This window comes from Alternaria infectoria (assembly GCF_024043175.1).
Source record: "Alternaria infectoria strain BMP 0036 chromosome Unknown scaffold_25, whole genome shotgun sequence".
Taxonomy (NCBI): Eukaryota; Fungi; Ascomycota; class Dothideomycetes; order Pleosporales; family Pleosporaceae; genus Alternaria; species Alternaria infectoria.
This window is the reverse complement of record NW_026250714.1, coordinates 60,478-78,182: the sequence shown is the minus strand read 5'-3', so window position 1 is coordinate 78,182 and position 17,705 is coordinate 60,478. Positions and strand designations below refer to the sequence as shown.

Below are 17,705 nucleotides of genomic sequence, written 5' to 3'. Positions count from 1 at the left end.
GAGTTGAGATAGTCCATCGGAAAATCCGTATTCGTCACAGGGAAGCCCCTCTTCAAGTAGGTCGTCATGTGCAGGGTGTAAATCAAATTGCGCAACCCACTTCTCTGATTTCTTCCTCACATCTTGAAATTCTGCGAAGAAGATATCGGTTTCATCGGTCGGATGATCCATCCATATAATGACAGATGTCGAGAAGAAATATACCTCGCGCATCAAGGGTATCTGACTAGCTTTCTCTTCCTTATCGTCTTGGTTGATACAGATTGCGTCGATCCATATATTCCGCTGTTCTGTCTTCATTCTGGATTGGTATGCACATAAATATGTAAGCATTCTGAACGCAGCAGGCGTGATGAGGAGAGGTCTTTCGTTGCATGTGACCATGCAGGTGACTGAGGCAGGAGCAGCCCCCCAGACGTACGATATTGCATCAAAGTCGAGGTCCTCCGTAAGCTCATGTCGATGAGTCTGCAGTTCGATGGAAATGTTATATGGTTTTCGAATGATCTTTCGTCCGCGCTCTTTCATTTTGGCCACAGCTGATTCCCACCATTCAGGTGATGTTGATGTTCTCGGTTTATAGTTTGCGGTGACAGACTTTATAGTAAGAAGGCGTATCTCGTTGTTGGCAAGCGCTTGACCATGGTACGGGGAGCCCACAAATCTCGAGTCGAGAGACGTCGTTGCCATGACTCTTGTAAAGAAAAAAGGTCGATCTTGTCGACCAGCGCCAGATTTGGATTTTTGAAGATGGCGGCTGTCTCCTTGGATTTGACAAAATCAAATACTGAATGCAACCGCCCGAAGGCAGTGACAAGTTTTGATTAGGGTGAGCACGGAAACACTACCTGTTAGAGTTGTCAGCGCCGGCGTGGAAGCTGATGCGAAGGTTGAGCACCACAACTAAGCGTGCTGGCGTATCAGCGAAGTGGTACATAGGTAAGTAAAGGTTTGTGGAGTTGGAAGGGCCACCTGGGCGCAATGTCAGCGGCTTCAAGTGACAGTTGACTAGCGCGTGCTAGCGCCTTGGTACAACAAGAGACGGAAAGCGCATAGGAGATAGGACGCCTTATCATGTCTATTTACGTCATTACTTTCAACATACACCCCGACACTATTAAAACACTACAAATACATTATCGGGTATCATGATATTGAAACACACACTTCCTTCTTCCACACCTAAACCTTGACAGGATACTTCTCCCTAATAACCTTTCCATACCTAAACAACAGCGCCGGCACAGGAATAAACGCCACAGCCAGGAAACCCAGCAAGCTATTTCCCCAGCCCAAGCCCAACGTCTCGTACATTGTCGGCCCCGCAAGCGGCAGCAGGGCGCCGAAGAGACAACGCAGAGCTGTCATACCAGCGATAGCGGAAGCGGCGAATTGGGGGAAGCAATCGATCATGTAGGTCTGGAGGGGCGCGAAGATGCCCATGAGGCCGAAACCGAAGGGGACGAGGGAGATGATGGGGACGATCCAGTGGACTTTGTTGTAGGCTGTCCAGCCGTACCTGGGGTTGTTAGCGAGTGATACTAGGATGAGGAGGCAGACAAGCTTACCAGAAGAAAGAGATCGGGATCAGGCTCCCGAAGAACACGCAAAGCGGTAGGCGCATCTCCGGCTCGTAGACGCCCTTGTTCTTCTTCGCTAGGCGGATGATGGTTGCGTCGCTCGTCTTGGCTACGAAAGCGATGCCCATGAAGTTTCCGATGCCAATACCCAGGTATGCGAGACCAGTGATCTCGGGGGACCAGCCGTAGGTTTGGATGAAGACGGGTGTTATGGTCGTGAAGAGGAGGAACAGCAGACCGAAGAGGAAGGACATGTAGAGCGAGCAGAGCAAAACGATGGGCGATCGGGTGAGCATCTTGAGCGGGCGCGTAATTCCGTTTCCGAGGATGTGCAGAGGACTCAAGAGCGCCGCATCCTTCTCGTATGTCATGATGTTCTGGAGCTCAGGGCGATTCAGCTCCTTCCGTAGACGCTCAGTCTTCCGGTTGAGCAGCACGGCGTGGTAAGTCTCGCTGTTGAAGACGAAGAGAGCCACTGTCAAGAGGCCACCAACAATGAGTACGACCCACATATCCCATCGCCAGCCTGCGCGTTGTGCAATGAAACCGCCGCAGATAGGACCGAGGATAGGGCCGAATAAGATGCCTGTACTGTAGAGCGACACAGCTTTTCCTCGCTGCGCAGGCACGAACATGTCGGCGATGACACCGGTGCCGATTGTCAAACATGCGCTGCCTCCAACACCAGCGAGGAATCGCATGCCAATGAGGCCACCGAGGTTAGGTGCGAGCGCGCATCCGAGGGTGAAGCAGCAGAAGAAGAGGTTGGAGCAGTTGAGTACGATGTATCTTCCGTAGATCTCGGAGAGCGGACTGAGGAAGAGCGGGCCGAATGCGAAACCTAGGACGTATACACTGACGGAGAAGGATCCAAGAAGCTGCGATGTGTTGCCAAAGTCTGCATTGACGAATGGGATGCCTGGTGCGAAGATGGAGGAGGCAAGTGGACTGACGAAGGTGATGGCGGCCACTAATCCAAGGAGTGTGATCTTTCTTTTCGTCGTGTAGTTACGTGGGTTCGCAGGATCATCTTGACTGTCCCAGCCGACGAGGTTGTTGTCGAGGTCGGATAGGGGATATTTCTCTGGTGCGAGCTGGTCCTTCTTTGTGCTCTTTCTTGATAGATGCTTCTCGAGGTTTGCGCCAATATCATCGCTTGTTTCCTGGGGTTGCTTCAAAATGTTAGCTCCTCTTCGGAGTGTTTCAAAACTGACGGTTGGTGATGATGGTGCAGTAGCCGACCACCCGACGCCAGGATAACTTAGCCTGATTGCCTTCCCGTGTTATGCGCAACAGGTCGCACACTGGCGTCAAGGTCTTCAGATCGCAGCAGAAGTGTTCTGATGGAGATCGCGTCGTGAAAAGTTGATAATGCTTACCTTTTCTTCCACAGCCTCTTCCTCCTCTTTGTTCGGTCTCGCGTCGCCCTTTTCTAAGTCTGGGACATGTGTATCTGAGCTACTCCTCGAATGTTGGCGGTATGGTTCTCGTGTTGATGAAGACATGTTGTGCGGTCGCTGTAGCTGTCGCTACGATATCAGGGTGAGATCTCCGTGCGCAAAGCTTTCTTTGCAATCGTGATCCTCAAATGCGGTGTTTGCGACTGGGAAGGTCTCGAGAACTGGTTCCAGACGGTTGCGATTGTTGCGCGCAAAACCACAACGTCAGGAGTCAGCCGCAGGTATATAGTAGAAAGCCAGCAGGCAGCTGGATTACGAAATGAGTCTCCATCGCTGCCCGCACCCTGAACATATTTCTGTCCGTTAACCCCGAGGTTCTCGTGCAAGACTAAGCCAGGTTTGGGGGGCATGATCTCGGTGAACGGCGTTAGCGAAAGCGCGAGACAGCGACGCGGGGGAAAACGCGCCGTTCGCTCTGACTCCCACGGGGCCACCCGCGCGCGTTACTGATTGAGTCGCATGTTTCTAGCGAAAGAACAGCGAGATGCGAGAAAGCTGACTTTGATGGCCTTGGTCCTTCGGTGCGTATGATGGTTGCGGTGCATCGGCTTTGAATAGGCACCGGGACTTCGTCGGGGCGGAATCCGACCCCTGCCAGCCGGCTGGCTTGTGGAAGCTTGGTGGGGGCCAAGCAATCTGCAGACTCCTTGGGCCCTTCCAGGTGGTATGACTCTCGAAAGGGCGTAACAGATGGTGTGGATGCTCATGCGTACCCAAGCAAAGACCGATCGTATGTCCGACCGGAGCTAGGCATCGAAATAAGGCATACCATCAATGTCGGATAAGTCCTCATAATCTCCATAGTGCCGTCTCTTCGTCTCCTCGCTACAGATGTCGCCGTCGGTCTTGAGATGATCGCGAAGCTGAATGAAATGTGGACTAGAAAAGCAAGAAAATTGGATGGAAGAGTCGATGAAAACACCCACCACTCCTATCTTTTACCTTACGTTTGATCGTCACCGATCGCCATATTCTATGGGGCTCCACTGTGACACTGTTGCATGTCGCATCCTATACTCGCATACACTGCGGGCTGCGCAACGACCGTCACATCGCGAGGTCTTTTGAACATGAGCGTGAAGAGGAAAGATGATGAAGCGGCAATCTGCGGAAAGGTGAGATGTCGTTACCTTTAAGTTATTCGGAAACGGTGCTACTGCGGCTGTCATATCGAAACCGCCGTTTGATGGTGCCACGGTTAATGATGCTGACGACAGCCGAAAGCCAGCACCAGAGCGTGGACAAGAAGATCGCCCTGTACCCAGGCTGATGACCATAACTCTGTAGTCTGCGAAACAGTGTGTGAAAATGAAATTGGGAGGTCGCGAAGGTATATGGTGTCCGTCACAGACTCGGCTCTCCTCTCGGATCCTGCGCTTGCCGGCAAAGCCACGCAGAGAAGCGCCGCAACCAGTATCATGGTCACTCGTCGTAAAGACAGTAGCGCCCAACACTTAAGAGCTTCGATATCTGTTGCGACAGGTGCGACGAGGGAGATTTTGGAAACGAATGCCAATTATCTGGCGACCAATCTGGCAATGGCGCTAGAGCCATCGTACTCGCCGAATCTGACCCGCGGCAGCGACCACCTTCGTACACATCGACCGCACGTCATGACCGTCAAGACTCTCACGATCCACCGCCAGCTACCGATTGTCGTTGAAATCCATGGATGGATGCTACGATTTTCCTCCCTATAAGCGTCGATGCGGATCCCACGGCACGGCACGGTCCCTTCCAGCTGCCGGTGTTGGCGGACCCCTTAGGAAGGTGCATCCTCAACGTACGAAAGAAGGCACCTTCAGACGAATACCGCGTACTGTATGCACGAACGCGGGTCCTTCAGCTCGATTCTCATGCCACCTACGTCTTGCGATGACCACAAAAATACAAAGTTTCAGTACGCCCCGTATTAGCGCAAGGCAGCCCTAGAGTGTTTGTGGGGAACCAAGTACATCATCTCCAGCTCCAAGCGCTTGGCCGTAAGATCGGAGCAACTTTCAAGACAGGCTGACGACCACAATCAGTATTGGATGACACATCAATGATTAACCCTTAATGCTCTTTAGCCTGAACCCGGTTTACGGCAGCGCGTCGGCGGCCTGGGAGATCGACAGCGGCTTCGTTTATGCTGACTGCGTCCAAGCGGCTCAATGAGACGACGTTCGATGCTTTACGACCTACCATTGTCGACGCTGGACGCTCCTGTGTTACGTACGGGTCTTCTGGAGCGGGGGAGTAACAACAATGGACTCTATTGGTCTTACTTCATTCCGGAGATGACCACAAAGCGCCAATTGACTTGGTCGGTCTCGTATGCTTACGATGGAGCTACTTGGGGCGTAAGGCGCAAGTCCGGGGAAATCGCCGATATCAGCTTAGTGATCATGGCGGAAGACGCAAGGTACGGGGCCTGTCGAGATGAGCTCGAGCAAGCCGTTTATCATGTGTTCTTGCAAACATCACAACTGGGAAGGTGCAAAACTGGTAGGATGGGAGAGGAAGGCTTTGGAAAAACGAGACCAGGAATGCATGGCCGAATTGTATGACCACCAGAGATGTTGTAAGCTGCCGGCTTCACGAGGACTCCATCGTCTACAGACCCATTGTTGCACAGCCGGTTGAAACGCTATACGGCACTGCAGGCTGCTACTTGAAAGACACTATGTTGTCATCGACCACAACAATATCTACATGGCTACCGCGGATGGCTAAAATGAAGGCAAAAAGAGCACAATGATGACCCGAGAACGCTCGATATGTGGGGATTGGGGCTGACACTACGTAAAGGGATATTGTTGCGCCAGTCCATTCCAACCACCTGCCTGATCAACTCCATTGTACGACCTCAGCCTGTAAGCAGGTGGATACGAAACGAGGCGTGCTTTCTCAACTCTCATCAACGTCTTACACCCGAAAACACCACGATCCACAATCTCCACCTACGCCCCGTCCCACCTGAGCCCTCGAGATACAATCAAGGCCACATACTTGGACGGTATACGAGATGCTCAGCCTTTCCATGACGATCTCAATCTCGATACTGCAAAGATCCTCACTGCGACCATGACGCCCCATCACACCTCGCCTTCCCATTGCGCTCTCGGACCGAATCCAAGACACCAGGCCAGCCACCTCCCGTGACGCCGGTGACGAAGAATTAAGACACGGCGGTTACGAATAGCATCATCGTACAGTATCGATGAGGAGTATGGGATGCCTGAACAGCAGACAGATGGACATATAAGGAGGTAGCTTGTAGCAAGTAGAGGACCATCATCACACATCAACAAGTTCTTCACTCATCACACATACACTACAAACTTTCTATCTCAACGTTCAACGAACAACAGTTCAACCTCAACCAACATGTACTTCTCCAAGATCGCCATCCTCGCCGCTGCCACCATGGCTAGCACTGTTGTTGCCGACAACTGTTTCGCTGGGTATGCGTACTGCGAGGGTAACCTTTTGACTCAGGGTTCGTCTTCCCTTCCCGTCCTCCACATCGCCACTTCCCCCCCTTCCACTATACCTCATCTCCCTCCCTACTCCTCCTTCTTTCCCATCCCCACCCCCTACCCATAACCCCTGTTCATTCTTCCTCGGCCATTGGTTACCAACTAACATATCTCAGGCGACTACGCCTCAACCATCTACCAAGTCCTCGACGCAGCGGGCCAACCCACCGACGCCAACGCGCGCGCCAAAGCCTTGTTCAACTGCGTCAACGGCGGGGCTATCCAGTTTATCACGCTTTGTGGCGGAGACTGCAAGAACGAGCCGTTTGGTAGCCAGGTTAGTGATCACTGCTAGATCACTTCTTGGTCGGAACAAGTCGTCAAGAATACTTGGGGTGTGATGTGAGAAGGAACGGAAGGGTTGAGCAGGGTAGAGAAGGTGGAAGGGATTGACTAGAATAGAATCATACACTCGTTTTTCTATCTGTGTGCAACAGTCATCATATCAATCGTATCGCGTGTGTATATTCATCGAGGTATGCAGCTTCAACTTTTGTCGTACATGAAACGAGTCGTCCGCACTATTATCCTCCATTCCTCCTGCCCAGAAAATGTAACCACAAACAAAGTCTACGTAAAGCATAAGAGCATAGCTCCAAAGAGCTGAACAGCAGATGAACCCACCAGCGCCAAAACAGAAAACAGACATCCACCCAGTACCCTTTTTGCTACCCTCATTGAACGCCACAGCGCTCGTCATACATCTCATACACACAACCTATCCGCTGAGCAGGTCCTTCACGCTCATACCCCTAGCCCCACTCCAGCTACGACGATCGGTATTCAACATCATCAGCGCCTCAGTAGCTTCCTGGTCCTCACGATCAGCCTGTGGTTTCAACGCCGGTGACGTCAACGCGAAATGGACAGAGCCATGCGACGAGCCAGGCGCAGCTACCGGACCCGTGCTAGGAGGACCGTTATGGAAAGGGTTGCTGAAGTGTGTGGCAGAAGGTGTGTGAGCGCTGAACGCAGGCGAAGGGTGGATCGAAGGCGAAGTTACTGTGGAGCGGACTGAAGCTGGCCCGAGCGAGTAGTGGTGTGGGTCAGACGGACGCAACGCGGGGGAGGGGTTCGCCGAGTAGTGGCCGTTGCGATGATCGTGGGGCATGATGGCTGGGGATGTGGTGGTGGAGTGGGTGTATACGCTTCGGTCGGAGGGGTAGATGGCGGGTGAGGCTTGGGCGAAGGTGTATTTGGATTGGGCGGGTGGTGGCTCGACGTAGGTGGGTGATACGGCGTCTTCCATTTCTTCGTCTTGCTCTTCGTCGTCGTCGTCGTCGTCGTCGTGCATGCGGCGGACTGGTGGTGGCGGGAGCTCGGATGTAGCTGAGGATGGGGAGTCGCGGCGGGAGTTGGCGGTCTTGAGGTCGGAGACGCACTGCTCGAGGTATCGCATGTACTCGATGGATGCCTGGGTGTGTTAGTATACGAATGAGTTGTAGGTGAGTGTCGGGAAGTACCTGTAGAATGGCCAGCTTGTGCATCTCTTGCCCTCTGCATGCCGGAATCATGTCCTTGAGTACCCCAAACTCCTCGTTCATCTTGGATCTTCTCCTCCGCTCGATCAGACTGTGTGCCGTCTTCCTTGCAATCTTACGTCCCGCCGCAGTGGCGTTACCCGCCTGCTTCCTTTTGGTACCGTTAGTGGCAGCGGTCGTGGTCTTCGCATCCTGTGTCTTGGACGAGGTCTTGGGCGTGTCTTGGGTATCCTTGGGCTTCATCTGAATGATCTTGCGGGATCGGGTAGGCGGGGGCGGGAGAGAATAGTCGTCCTTAGTGATGATGCTCTGCTGGGAGCGTTTGCGCGCATGACCGGGCTTGGAAGTCGCGACTGGGGATGACGGGGAAGGTGGCCGGTAGGACGAGTCTGAGGCATTTTCGGATTTACCAGAGGAGCTAGCTACGCTTCCTCTACCACCCAGCGCTGCAGGTGGCAAGTTGAAGCTGGTCTCCAATTGAGGGGCATTGGCGCTGCTCTTGCCGGTGATGTCTGTCGACGGCTGGGGAGTCGGGGGGAGGTTTGGGCGAGGCATGATGGGAGTAAAGGCGCTCATAGAACGTCTTCAGCCAGTGTCCCGCGCGTAGAATAAGTCAGAGGGCGACAAAGAGGGGATAAAGGGACGGCAGAGACAATGTATGGCGTGCATTATCAGCATCGGGGTGTCGCGTGGGCTCTTTTGTGTCGCAGCGCTGTGAGAAGGATCCCGTGGGTGTCCTGCGCTCCCATGATTGGCTGGCCGGCCAAGATACCTCAGGAAATGGCGCCAGTCCATCGCGCCTCCTATGAGAACGTCACCCTGGGAGCGTGGGCGTCGCGGCCGCTGTAGGCCTTTGCGAAGCTGCAGCTTCTTGAACGAGTGGGCCGGCCATCGCGTTGGGAGTAACCGTGGCGAACGCTGTTGAGGTCCAAATGGAGCACGTGCTCGACTTTCTTCCCCTCCGCCGGGCGTCCATATAGCAGTCGAGGGGTTTACCCGCAGGCGCAGAGCGAAAAGGGCCGAAGCAAGGCTATGAATCGCGTTAGGCGGCTGGGATATTGACACAGCAGTAGATCGTGGGTATTTGTATGTTGTAGCATGTGTGCATGTGAAGACGGCAATAAGCTATCGAACCCTGATTCTGCAGTCGCGATGATGCCCCACCATTATGAGAACATGGTATAGCTCGTCTTCGTTGAGACGCTGCAGCACACTTGCTAGGTACAAAGGCCTAGCGGATGAGCTGCCCAGTTCACCCTTGAGGTTCTGCAATCGACAGCTGTCCAAAACTTCCCTGTTCCGGGTTGTGTTCACGTTCTACAGGCAGGGTTGAGTGAAAAGCAGAAGATGTGTGAGAGTGAATAGAAAACCACTGTAATCCACAGGTTCACTGGTTGCCTCTTCGGGCTATCGTCTGTACATATTTGAGACGGTAGAAGATTATATCTCTTCACTGCATGTATCAGCTGTCTTCCGTTATTGGGGCGGATTCAGTTCGACGTCATCTGTGAACTGCAACTCAACTTGGACTCATTGACAGTGAAACCCTACCGTCTTCGATGGCTTCCAGAACTTGCCTATCTGGGAAGGCGCGCTTGGCGTCTAATAGGGGGCAAGCGCAATCATCCGACCCCACTAGTCAGCCGCCCATCTCGATGCAGACCACGCGACACCAGGTCATCATCCTCCATCTAAGCCATGACTGCTGCGTAACTTTCCGACGCATCCATCACTGCACGAGATCAACTGGCGGTGTTACTTCGACTGTTCGCCTAGTATTTATTGATCATCTGCTGTTCACGATGCGCGAACGTCTCCGTCCGGACTACCTAGGTACCTTGACCTAGCTGCTAAGTTTATTTCAGGTCGAACTGCTATGTCGTTGTATCTGTGCATCGTATTCAATTCCGTATCCCTCTGTTCTTTCTACTTTGTCATGGACGCAACGTACCTGAAGGCGTTTGTATCTTGTTGGCTGCCTCCATACTGCATTCCAAAGGCATGCGCCGTGATCCGCATAGCTACACAAGCGTCATCCCTGGCGAGTACCTTTAGAGGATACCTTTAGTTGGGTACAAACTAGAATGGTAAGAGATGTGGAGTTGCACAAGCAGCTGCGAACCTTTAGCCTGCCTTGGGTGAGACTTCTTGCCGGCATGAGCCTCAACCGCACCGCGTGACCTCGCACTGTAAGGTACACACGAAACATACCCACGAAGATCCCAGCACGAGCTTCAGTCACATCGCCAGTTCAGATGTTCGGCACTATTCGTCATCCAAACAGATCGCTTATTCCTATCGCTATTACCCACGTCGCATACGATTCAACAAAGTCCACATTCTCTCATTATGGCATATCCTTTTCGGCCCGCGTCACCTGCCGAGGACCTGCCCCCATACTACCAAGACACAGGCAACGACGATATTCGGCAATGCTTCCGTAACTTCGATTCGGACCGGAACTTCGACCTCTTCGACCGGCAAACAAGAGAGCACAGGTGCCGCAATTTCTGTATCGACTTTGGAGAAGATGAAGGTGATGCCTTTTGCGCTTTCGATCTCAACGCCGAAGCGTACAAGAAGTTGCTGCAATCGCCACGACCGACTGAACTACATACGCGATGGATCAACATCTGGAATCCCTCCAACCAGAAAGAGCTGATCAGAACGCTAGCCTCTCACTTCGACTTCACGCCTAGACTGCTGGGCATGATGACGAGCGATCACGTTTTGCCACGTAACAACCCTTCCTTGCGCATGAAGAAGAGTTCTTCCACCCTAAGATCGGTGTTCTCCCACAAATCACACACATCGAACATGTCCAATTCGATCAGGGAAAAGGCGAAGCAGGCGAATGAACAAGCTTTGGATTCAGAATCCAGTATCGGTCTCACCGAATTGATGCAATCTACACAGTTGGAGCTGGTCCGAGATTTGGATCACTACCAGCTAGTAGACGATGTATGGCATTGGAGTACCGTCGATCAGGGTCGGAGATGTAAGTTACCCTTTGCTTGACAAGAGACATAGGCCCTAGATGAAAACCTCTGCTGACAGTAAAACAGATATGGGCATAGGCTACAACTCGCTACACAACGTCCGCAGCAAAGAAACCAACACCCGCCCTATAATCTCGGATAGAACCCGAGACGTGCCCCACGGCAAACGTGTATGGAACTGGCTTCTCTTATGCGAAGATAAAACCGTGATATCGATCTCCGAAGACCCATTCCCGTTCGCCAACGCTGCTTTGGACAAAGAAGACGTGAAAGTGCTCTTTACAACACGTCGGAATACTGTGAACGTCTTCAGGCAACTTACGAAAGCACCGACGCCGCTAAGGGAGGCAGCGCTCACTCAGCTACCCATCCGCCAACGTCTCGGCAGCAGCGATGAGGAAACAGCCCACCGTCCCACGGATGCCCCTGGCTTGCTCTTCTACTACCTCTTCGAAGACTGGGGCGCAACCTTCGATCTCATCTCCCGCCGCGAGCACGGCTACGCCGCCGAGCTCGACCGACTCCGACAAGAAATGCTTCAGACAGCCAATCTAACCCACGTCGACCAACTCCACCACATCGGCTGCCAGCTCGCCGTCCTAAAACGCGTCTACCAAAGCTACGAATTAATCATCGAGCGCGTCCTCAAAAAGCAAGAAGCCACCCTCGCGTCACTTAAGAACTCGCACATCCTCTCCGGCAACGCCTCCCTCATCTCCTCCCACCCCGTAATAAACGACTCCCCCGGCCCCCTCGTCCCCGAAGCCGACAGCCTCCTCGGCGTAGCCCTCAGCTCCGCCGCGCGCGTCCGCTTCGAACGCCTCAAAGACCGCATCCAGCTGTACGCCCTCTCCGAAATATCCGAATGCCTCGACCAAAAAGAGTCCCTCGTAATGATGAACTTCAACCTCATCGCCATCAAAGAATCCTTCTCGGTCGAGCGCCTCACATGGGTTACTTTGCTGCTTGCCAAGATTACCATCTTGTTCACGCCTGTGACGCTGATGACGGGGTATTTTAGCATTCAGTTCAAGGGGCTGGAATTCGAGGTGGACAGTTATTGGCGGGCGTTTGGGTTGACTTTTGGGTTGAGTGCTGCGTTGCTGGTGCTGTTTAGTTGGGTTAGTGGGACGTTTGAGGGGAAGATTATTACGAGGAGTTGGACGAGGGCGGTTTATGATGTTGCGCATAGGTGGGTTGTTGGGAGGAGGAAGAGGGGGAAGATGCTTTGAGGGAGGGTTGGATGGGGTGGTGGATGGTGGGTGGTGGATCTATGGGCTGTTAGATCCACAGAATAGGAAGCAACTTGACACTCGTGTGTCTAAGAAGTCACGCAATGAAGTAAATCAAAGCACTCGCGGTTTTCTGCAGCACTGAGCTCCTCTGCTCAAGCATCCTTGCAGGCGATTGCTGTTGCTGTTCGTGACCTACCTCAGGGTACAACAAACTGACTAGCCACGAGGTGTCTTCCCAACCATAAATAAGAAGCGATCTGCGAGGCCCCTCTTCTGGACCATACTGCACCGCAATCATGACCTCAACTCAACACGAAGATATCATTTTGGAGAACGCGTTGAAGAAGAAAGCTCTCTCTCTCGCACGCGCCGTGTTTAGCCCCCGCGTCCGTCCCGGCACCGTATTCGACGTCGTGGCCAGTACGATAGATCTCGTTAATGAAGGTCAGACATACAAAGGCTATGCCACACATCTCATGGCGTTTGACGAGTTGTCGCGATCAAAAAGCTGGCAAATTCTTCTGTCTGTTGACAAGAAGTCTGCCGAGAAGGAAGGTTTGGAGGAACTCGTGAGGGACCTGCAAGCGAAGTTCTCGGATATGATAAGTAAGTCATATTGCGACATTTGAGGAATATTGTGCTGATCTAGCGTGAATTGATGTAGTGCGTATGCCGAGGATGCCACCGAGTCCGTAGAGGCAGGTTTAGGACGTGCGCTCGCTATATCGTGTGTTATACTTCTACATGTATGCCCAGGTGAACAACGATGATGGTCTCTCCTACAGCCCTCACTTTGGGGCGTTACGAGACACTGATCGTGCATGCTAGAAATGTCTATCAATGCCGGTAGGGCGCTTGATGCTCACATTATCAAACAAAGACTATTCACAAACAGTAACGTGTATATCTCGTGCCTTGTTCCTCCAGAACGCTTGATACCATAGCTTCAACTGTTGTGCCTTGCTTGTCTCGACACCTCGCAACGAATATCGCCGTTCCTCCACTGATACACGATCTTAACAACATGTCCATGTCCAAGTACGACACCATCTTGTGGGAGAGAGAAATGAAGAATCAAATCAAATGTACGTAGTCCCAGCTCCCAACCCCCAGTCATCCCATACCTTATAAGTCAATGACTACCGCTAACGCCATCCTACCACAAAGCTCACGCCTGCGCCTTCTTGACCGGCTACCCCTACGGCTCAGAATTCGACATCATCCACACATACTCCCAAGAGGAAAAAGACAAGGAAAAGCCCTACAGCATTCACCTGATCGTGTACGAGCGGCCGCAAAAGAGCGTTGAGTGGAAACGACTTTATTCTCTTGACGGTAACGTTGATGTTGCGAGTGGATTGGAACGTCTCTTGGAGCAGATGAGAGTGGGACTGAATATGACGCTGGATAAGCTGAAGAGTAAGCCAGGGACTTCGGACAAGAATGATGACGTTGAGAACGCGACAAAGGGCAGCTGGAGGAAAGATTTAGATTCTTATCGCCCAGGGAGGAAGAGAGGTCATAGTCGTATTCGTCGCCGTAGCCGTAGTCGTAGTCGTAGTCGCGCTGGCAGTCGTGGTCGTGGTCGAAGTCGTAGTCATGGTCGTGGTCGTAGCCGCAGTCCTGATCGTAGTCGCAGTCACTGATGGATGTTCGGTTGCGACCCGTGCAATGGATATTTATTCTGAGATGACCACGGCTTGATGACGACATTGGTGTTGGACTTTCGAGTGTTTGTTACTGCCAAATGTAGACTAGCTGAGTACACGGGCGCGGAGGTGAAGGTTAATCCGGAGTCGCACTCTGCACAGTACCTACGCGGATAAGAAACTTCTCGCACATCCTACTACACTATCTTCTACCTCACCTCATACAACCGACTATTAGCGATGGCTCAGTCCGCGACCGCAGAGGCTAAACCCATGAACAAGTACGAGACCATTATGTGGGAGAAGGAGATGAAGGAACAGATCCTGTGTACGTAATCACTTCTCACTACTCACGCCAGAAAAACAACTAATTCGGTATCATTACCCAGCTCACGCGCGTGCCGTTTATGGAGAGAGCTATCCCCAAGGCACCGTCTTCGACGTCGTCCACTCTCATCGTGGGATCGACCGCGCGGAAGGGTTATCGTACAACACCATCCTAGTTGTCTACATCCCGCAGGATTCACTTGTTAGTTGGAAGGGCCTGCAGAGTTGTTTCTCCAAAGTTACTGCAGCGGATGGACTGAACGCTCTGCTGGAGATACTGCAGCTGAAATTGCATGATCGCATCAGTAAGTCAATTTACCAATGAGTCCAAAATCCAAGAAATGAAACTGACACTTTGCTTCAACAGCTGAGAAGGCTAAAGCTGAAAAGGCCGCAGCGGTCAAAATGGAGCGAGATGCGGCGGAGTGGAGGTACGGTTTGGTAACTTGAAGACATACCGGTAGTAGTTGGTGACAGTGGTTCTAATGGTGCGATGTTCTCGCACCAGGCATTCCCGAGTGGAGAGATTCGAGCTATTAGGGCATAGATGGGCTTTTTTGTCGTACTAGATACAGAAGCACCACCTAAAGGCACATGCATAAGTCTGTATAGCACTGCGAGAGTTACCAGCTAGGTGGATAACATTGCGTCCAATCGATGAAAAGTTCCATCTCGTGAGTCTTTTCAACCCCAAGACAGATATTCGGCAAATGTTTATATGTTGCTTCCCAGACAAGCTAGCGCAAGACGCAAGCGCGGAGGTGAAGGTGAGTTGTACTCTCTGCACCTGATCAGAAATTTCCAACGCGACAACTAGAATCCTTCCACCTCCCACTTGTTGGATAAAACAGCCCCACGTATCTTCCAAGTTCAATACTCTTGTCGCCATGGCGATGTCCAATTACGAGACGATCATCTGGGAAGAGAAGATGAAAGAACAGATCAAATGTAAGCACTACCTATCAAGCTGCTATATGCATTGTCAAATACTGATGACCACTCTACAGCGCTTGCTCGCGCAATGTACACAGATAGCTTTTCCGCCACTGCACTCTTCGACGTCCTCCACACTACTGTCGAAGAGTTTTCCAAATACCCTACAGTCACACACCACGAAATCCACCTCATCGTATACAAGTCGCCATCTACGAACAGCGGTTTAGAGTTTGTCATCACTATGCAGTGTGAGACTTTCACTCTGGGCCTGAAAGCTCTTCTAGGACAAATGCAGGGCCAGTTGGGCAGTAGTATCGGTAAGTTACCCAGCCGCCAGATTTAGATTCGTGTGCTGATCAGGTACCTTTTTACAGCATGGGCAAGAGAGGCCACAAAGAAGTCTCGTGATCAGATCATCCACCACTCCGATTCTGATGGATGCGCAATCAGCGTTGGAACCGTACTCAGAGAGAAGCGAAACGACAGGATCAGACGTGCTTTGAGTGATCTGTGGGTAAACGTTCGTATGTAGCGATGATCTTCCCATGCGCGAGAGTATCTCTGGATAAAACATTGGGACGTCGGAAGGGCATAGCCAGGAAGATACAACCAGTGTTTTCCACAGTCTATATGCAGAAAGTTAGACATGTATGCGCCACCACCTGAATAGATAGCAATGCAGTCCATCGATCATAACTTGCCATCATGCGGATTACTTCACTTCGTACACTCCTACTCTTAACATACCGAGCCACATGTCAGCGTCCGCCTGGGAAAAGACTGAAAATTTGCTCAGCGATTGTTTGCTGTCTCCGTTTTGGGCTAGCTCATAACAAGAGCGGTAGGTGAGAGTGAGTCCCGCTTTCTTGTCGATTAGAGACTTTTCGACAGCGAGCTCCAACGCTTCTACCCACCACTTCTACAACATCCCACACTCAACGTCCAGTTGCCGGGCCAAGGCACCACCGCAAGCACCATGGCCATGTCCAAGTACGAGAACATCATCTGGGAGAAGGAGATGAAGGACCAAATCTGCAGTTCGTGCTCTATCTATACTCGTCTATTCATTTTAGGAACGCTAACTCAACCAGTTCACGCCCGTATCTTATACTCGCGAGAGCTAACACTGGACTGCCTCATGGACGTCATCAACTCCACTGACAAGCTGCCCGGTTGCTCATTCGATGTCTACAAATCTCACGTTGTCACCATAAACGCGCCGACAAGCAATGCGTGGAGAGTACTTTTTTCAAGTCAGAATTGCATGTCTCTTGGAGAAAGCCTGGAGGAGACGCTACGGACTCTGCAAGAACGTCTGCGACCTCGCTTTCGTAAGTCCTCATGCACATACTTCCAGAGAATCCCTTGTGTGCGTTACTAACACTACGCACTTACAGAACCTGATGTACAGCCGGTTGACAAGGAGACCAACAACTTGGCTGGGCGTTCTGTCAAGCAGGAACGTGTTGACGGTTCACCGGATGGAACCGAGGAACAACGCCTAGAGTCAGAGCGTCCAGAAAATGAGTATGAATTAAATACGAGAGCTTATAAAGCCGAGAAAGAATTAGCTAGGAAGCGGATGCGATACTAGGCTACACGCCACTTGGTGTCTTCTATGAGCATTTCATGATGGACTGGGTCTCTTCCGGGCTATGTCCTACGACGAACAACGCTGCTGGAAGGAACATGAAGGGTAATCGCAGGTCAACAGATCGAGCATAACAAGCCGACGTTCCCAGTTCTTACCTGGGAATTAGCCATCAACACTGCTTGAGATACTACATACCCGTCACGCACATCAAATAAGGACAGCGTGCTATCAAATCTCTCTTCAACGCTACGCCCACTACAGTAAATCATCCTCATCAACCTTCTCCCCCCTCCTCCCCGCAAGCCAAACCCTCCCACTCTCATACGCCCCCAAATACAAGCCCGCCCCAATGAACGTCCAAACACCCCTCAGCGCACCACCCCTCCACAGCCCCTTAAACCCTTTCTCCTCTACAATCTCCTTACCCACCGCCCAACTACTCTTCCTTCCTTTCGACTGCGAGGGCGAAGACTTCATCGGATTAAGCGAATCCGCCGCGTCCCTCGCCGCATTCTTAACCGTGTCTTTCGTCCCCGCCGCCTCCTTCCCCAGCGCATCAACCAACCCCTTCCCACTCCCCTTCCCCCCATTCCCCCCCTTCTTCCCAACCCCACCATCCCCCGGCCCCTCAGCAGCAGCAAGCATAACCCTCGTCTTGACAACATCCACCGGCGTCGTAAGCACCGCACTAACCGCCCCCGCACTCCCCGCACTCAGCGCCGTAATCCAGCCCATCTCAAATATACCCCCCTTAGTCAACCCTTTATCATCTCTGTACTTCTTAATCCCCTCTTTGAGTCTCTCGAACATAGGGAATTGTATCGCTGTGAAAGGGAGGTTGCGGCCGGCGAGGGCGGTGTAGCCGCGCCAGAGGGCGAGGGGGTTGGATTGGAACTTTTGGAGGGTTTGGAGGGTGGCGTTTG

At 52.2% G+C, this 17,705-nt stretch overlaps 7 protein-coding genes across 7 annotated transcripts; 5 read left to right on the top strand and 2 right to left on the bottom strand.

Moving 5' to 3' along the window:
- Window positions 1-1,182: 1,182 nt before the first annotated feature.
- On the bottom strand, window positions 1,183-3,085 carry J4E92_009552 (uncharacterized protein; the record flags this gene model as incomplete). Its single annotated transcript, XM_051500898.1, has 3 exons — window positions 1,183-1,519; window positions 1,569-2,752; window positions 2,960-3,085. 3 exons carry the CDS (start codon window positions 3,083-3,085, stop codon window positions 1,183-1,185), a joined length of 1,647 nt encoding a protein of 548 aa, XP_051348841.1.
- A 3,324-nt stretch (window positions 3,086-6,409) lies between these two features.
- On the top strand, window positions 6,410-6,856 carry J4E92_009551 (uncharacterized protein; the record flags this gene model as incomplete). Its single annotated transcript, XM_051500897.1, has 2 exons — window positions 6,410-6,521; window positions 6,678-6,856. 2 exons carry the CDS (start codon window positions 6,410-6,412, stop codon window positions 6,854-6,856), a joined length of 291 nt encoding a protein of 96 aa, XP_051348840.1.
- Window positions 6,857-7,279: 423 nt separating this feature from the next.
- Window positions 7,280-8,597, bottom strand: J4E92_009550 (uncharacterized protein; the record flags this gene model as incomplete). The annotated part of the gene is made up of 2 exons (XM_051500896.1): window positions 7,280-7,975; window positions 8,025-8,597. The coding sequence occupies 2 exons, from the start codon at window positions 8,595-8,597 to the stop codon at window positions 7,280-7,282; spliced, it is 1,269 nt and encodes a 422-aa protein (XP_051348839.1).
- Window positions 8,598-10,391: 1,794 nt separating this feature from the next.
- J4E92_009549 (uncharacterized protein) lies at window positions 10,392-12,273 on the top strand (the record flags this gene model as incomplete). Its single annotated transcript, XM_051500895.1, has 2 exons — window positions 10,392-11,040; window positions 11,108-12,273. The coding sequence occupies 2 exons, from the start codon at window positions 10,392-10,394 to the stop codon at window positions 12,271-12,273; spliced, it is 1,815 nt and encodes a 604-aa protein (XP_051348838.1).
- A 299-nt stretch (window positions 12,274-12,572) lies between these two features.
- On the top strand, window positions 12,573-14,799 carry J4E92_009548 (uncharacterized protein; the record flags this gene model as incomplete). The annotated part of the gene is made up of 4 exons (XM_051500894.1): window positions 12,573-12,882; window positions 13,444-13,695; window positions 14,104-14,253; window positions 14,720-14,799. 4 exons carry the CDS (start codon window positions 12,573-12,575, stop codon window positions 14,797-14,799), a joined length of 792 nt encoding a protein of 263 aa, XP_051348837.1.
- A 340-nt stretch (window positions 14,800-15,139) lies between these two features.
- J4E92_009547 (uncharacterized protein) lies at window positions 15,140-15,531 on the top strand (the record flags this gene model as incomplete). Its single annotated transcript, XM_051500893.1, has 2 exons — window positions 15,140-15,200; window positions 15,284-15,531. 2 exons carry the CDS (start codon window positions 15,140-15,142, stop codon window positions 15,529-15,531), a joined length of 309 nt encoding a protein of 102 aa, XP_051348836.1.
- A 633-nt stretch (window positions 15,532-16,164) lies between these two features.
- On the top strand, window positions 16,165-16,782 carry J4E92_009546 (uncharacterized protein; the record flags this gene model as incomplete). Its single annotated transcript, XM_051500892.1, has 3 exons — window positions 16,165-16,225; window positions 16,280-16,519; window positions 16,586-16,782. The coding sequence occupies 3 exons, from the start codon at window positions 16,165-16,167 to the stop codon at window positions 16,780-16,782; spliced, it is 498 nt and encodes a 165-aa protein (XP_051348835.1).
- Window positions 16,783-17,705: the final 923 nt, after the last annotated feature.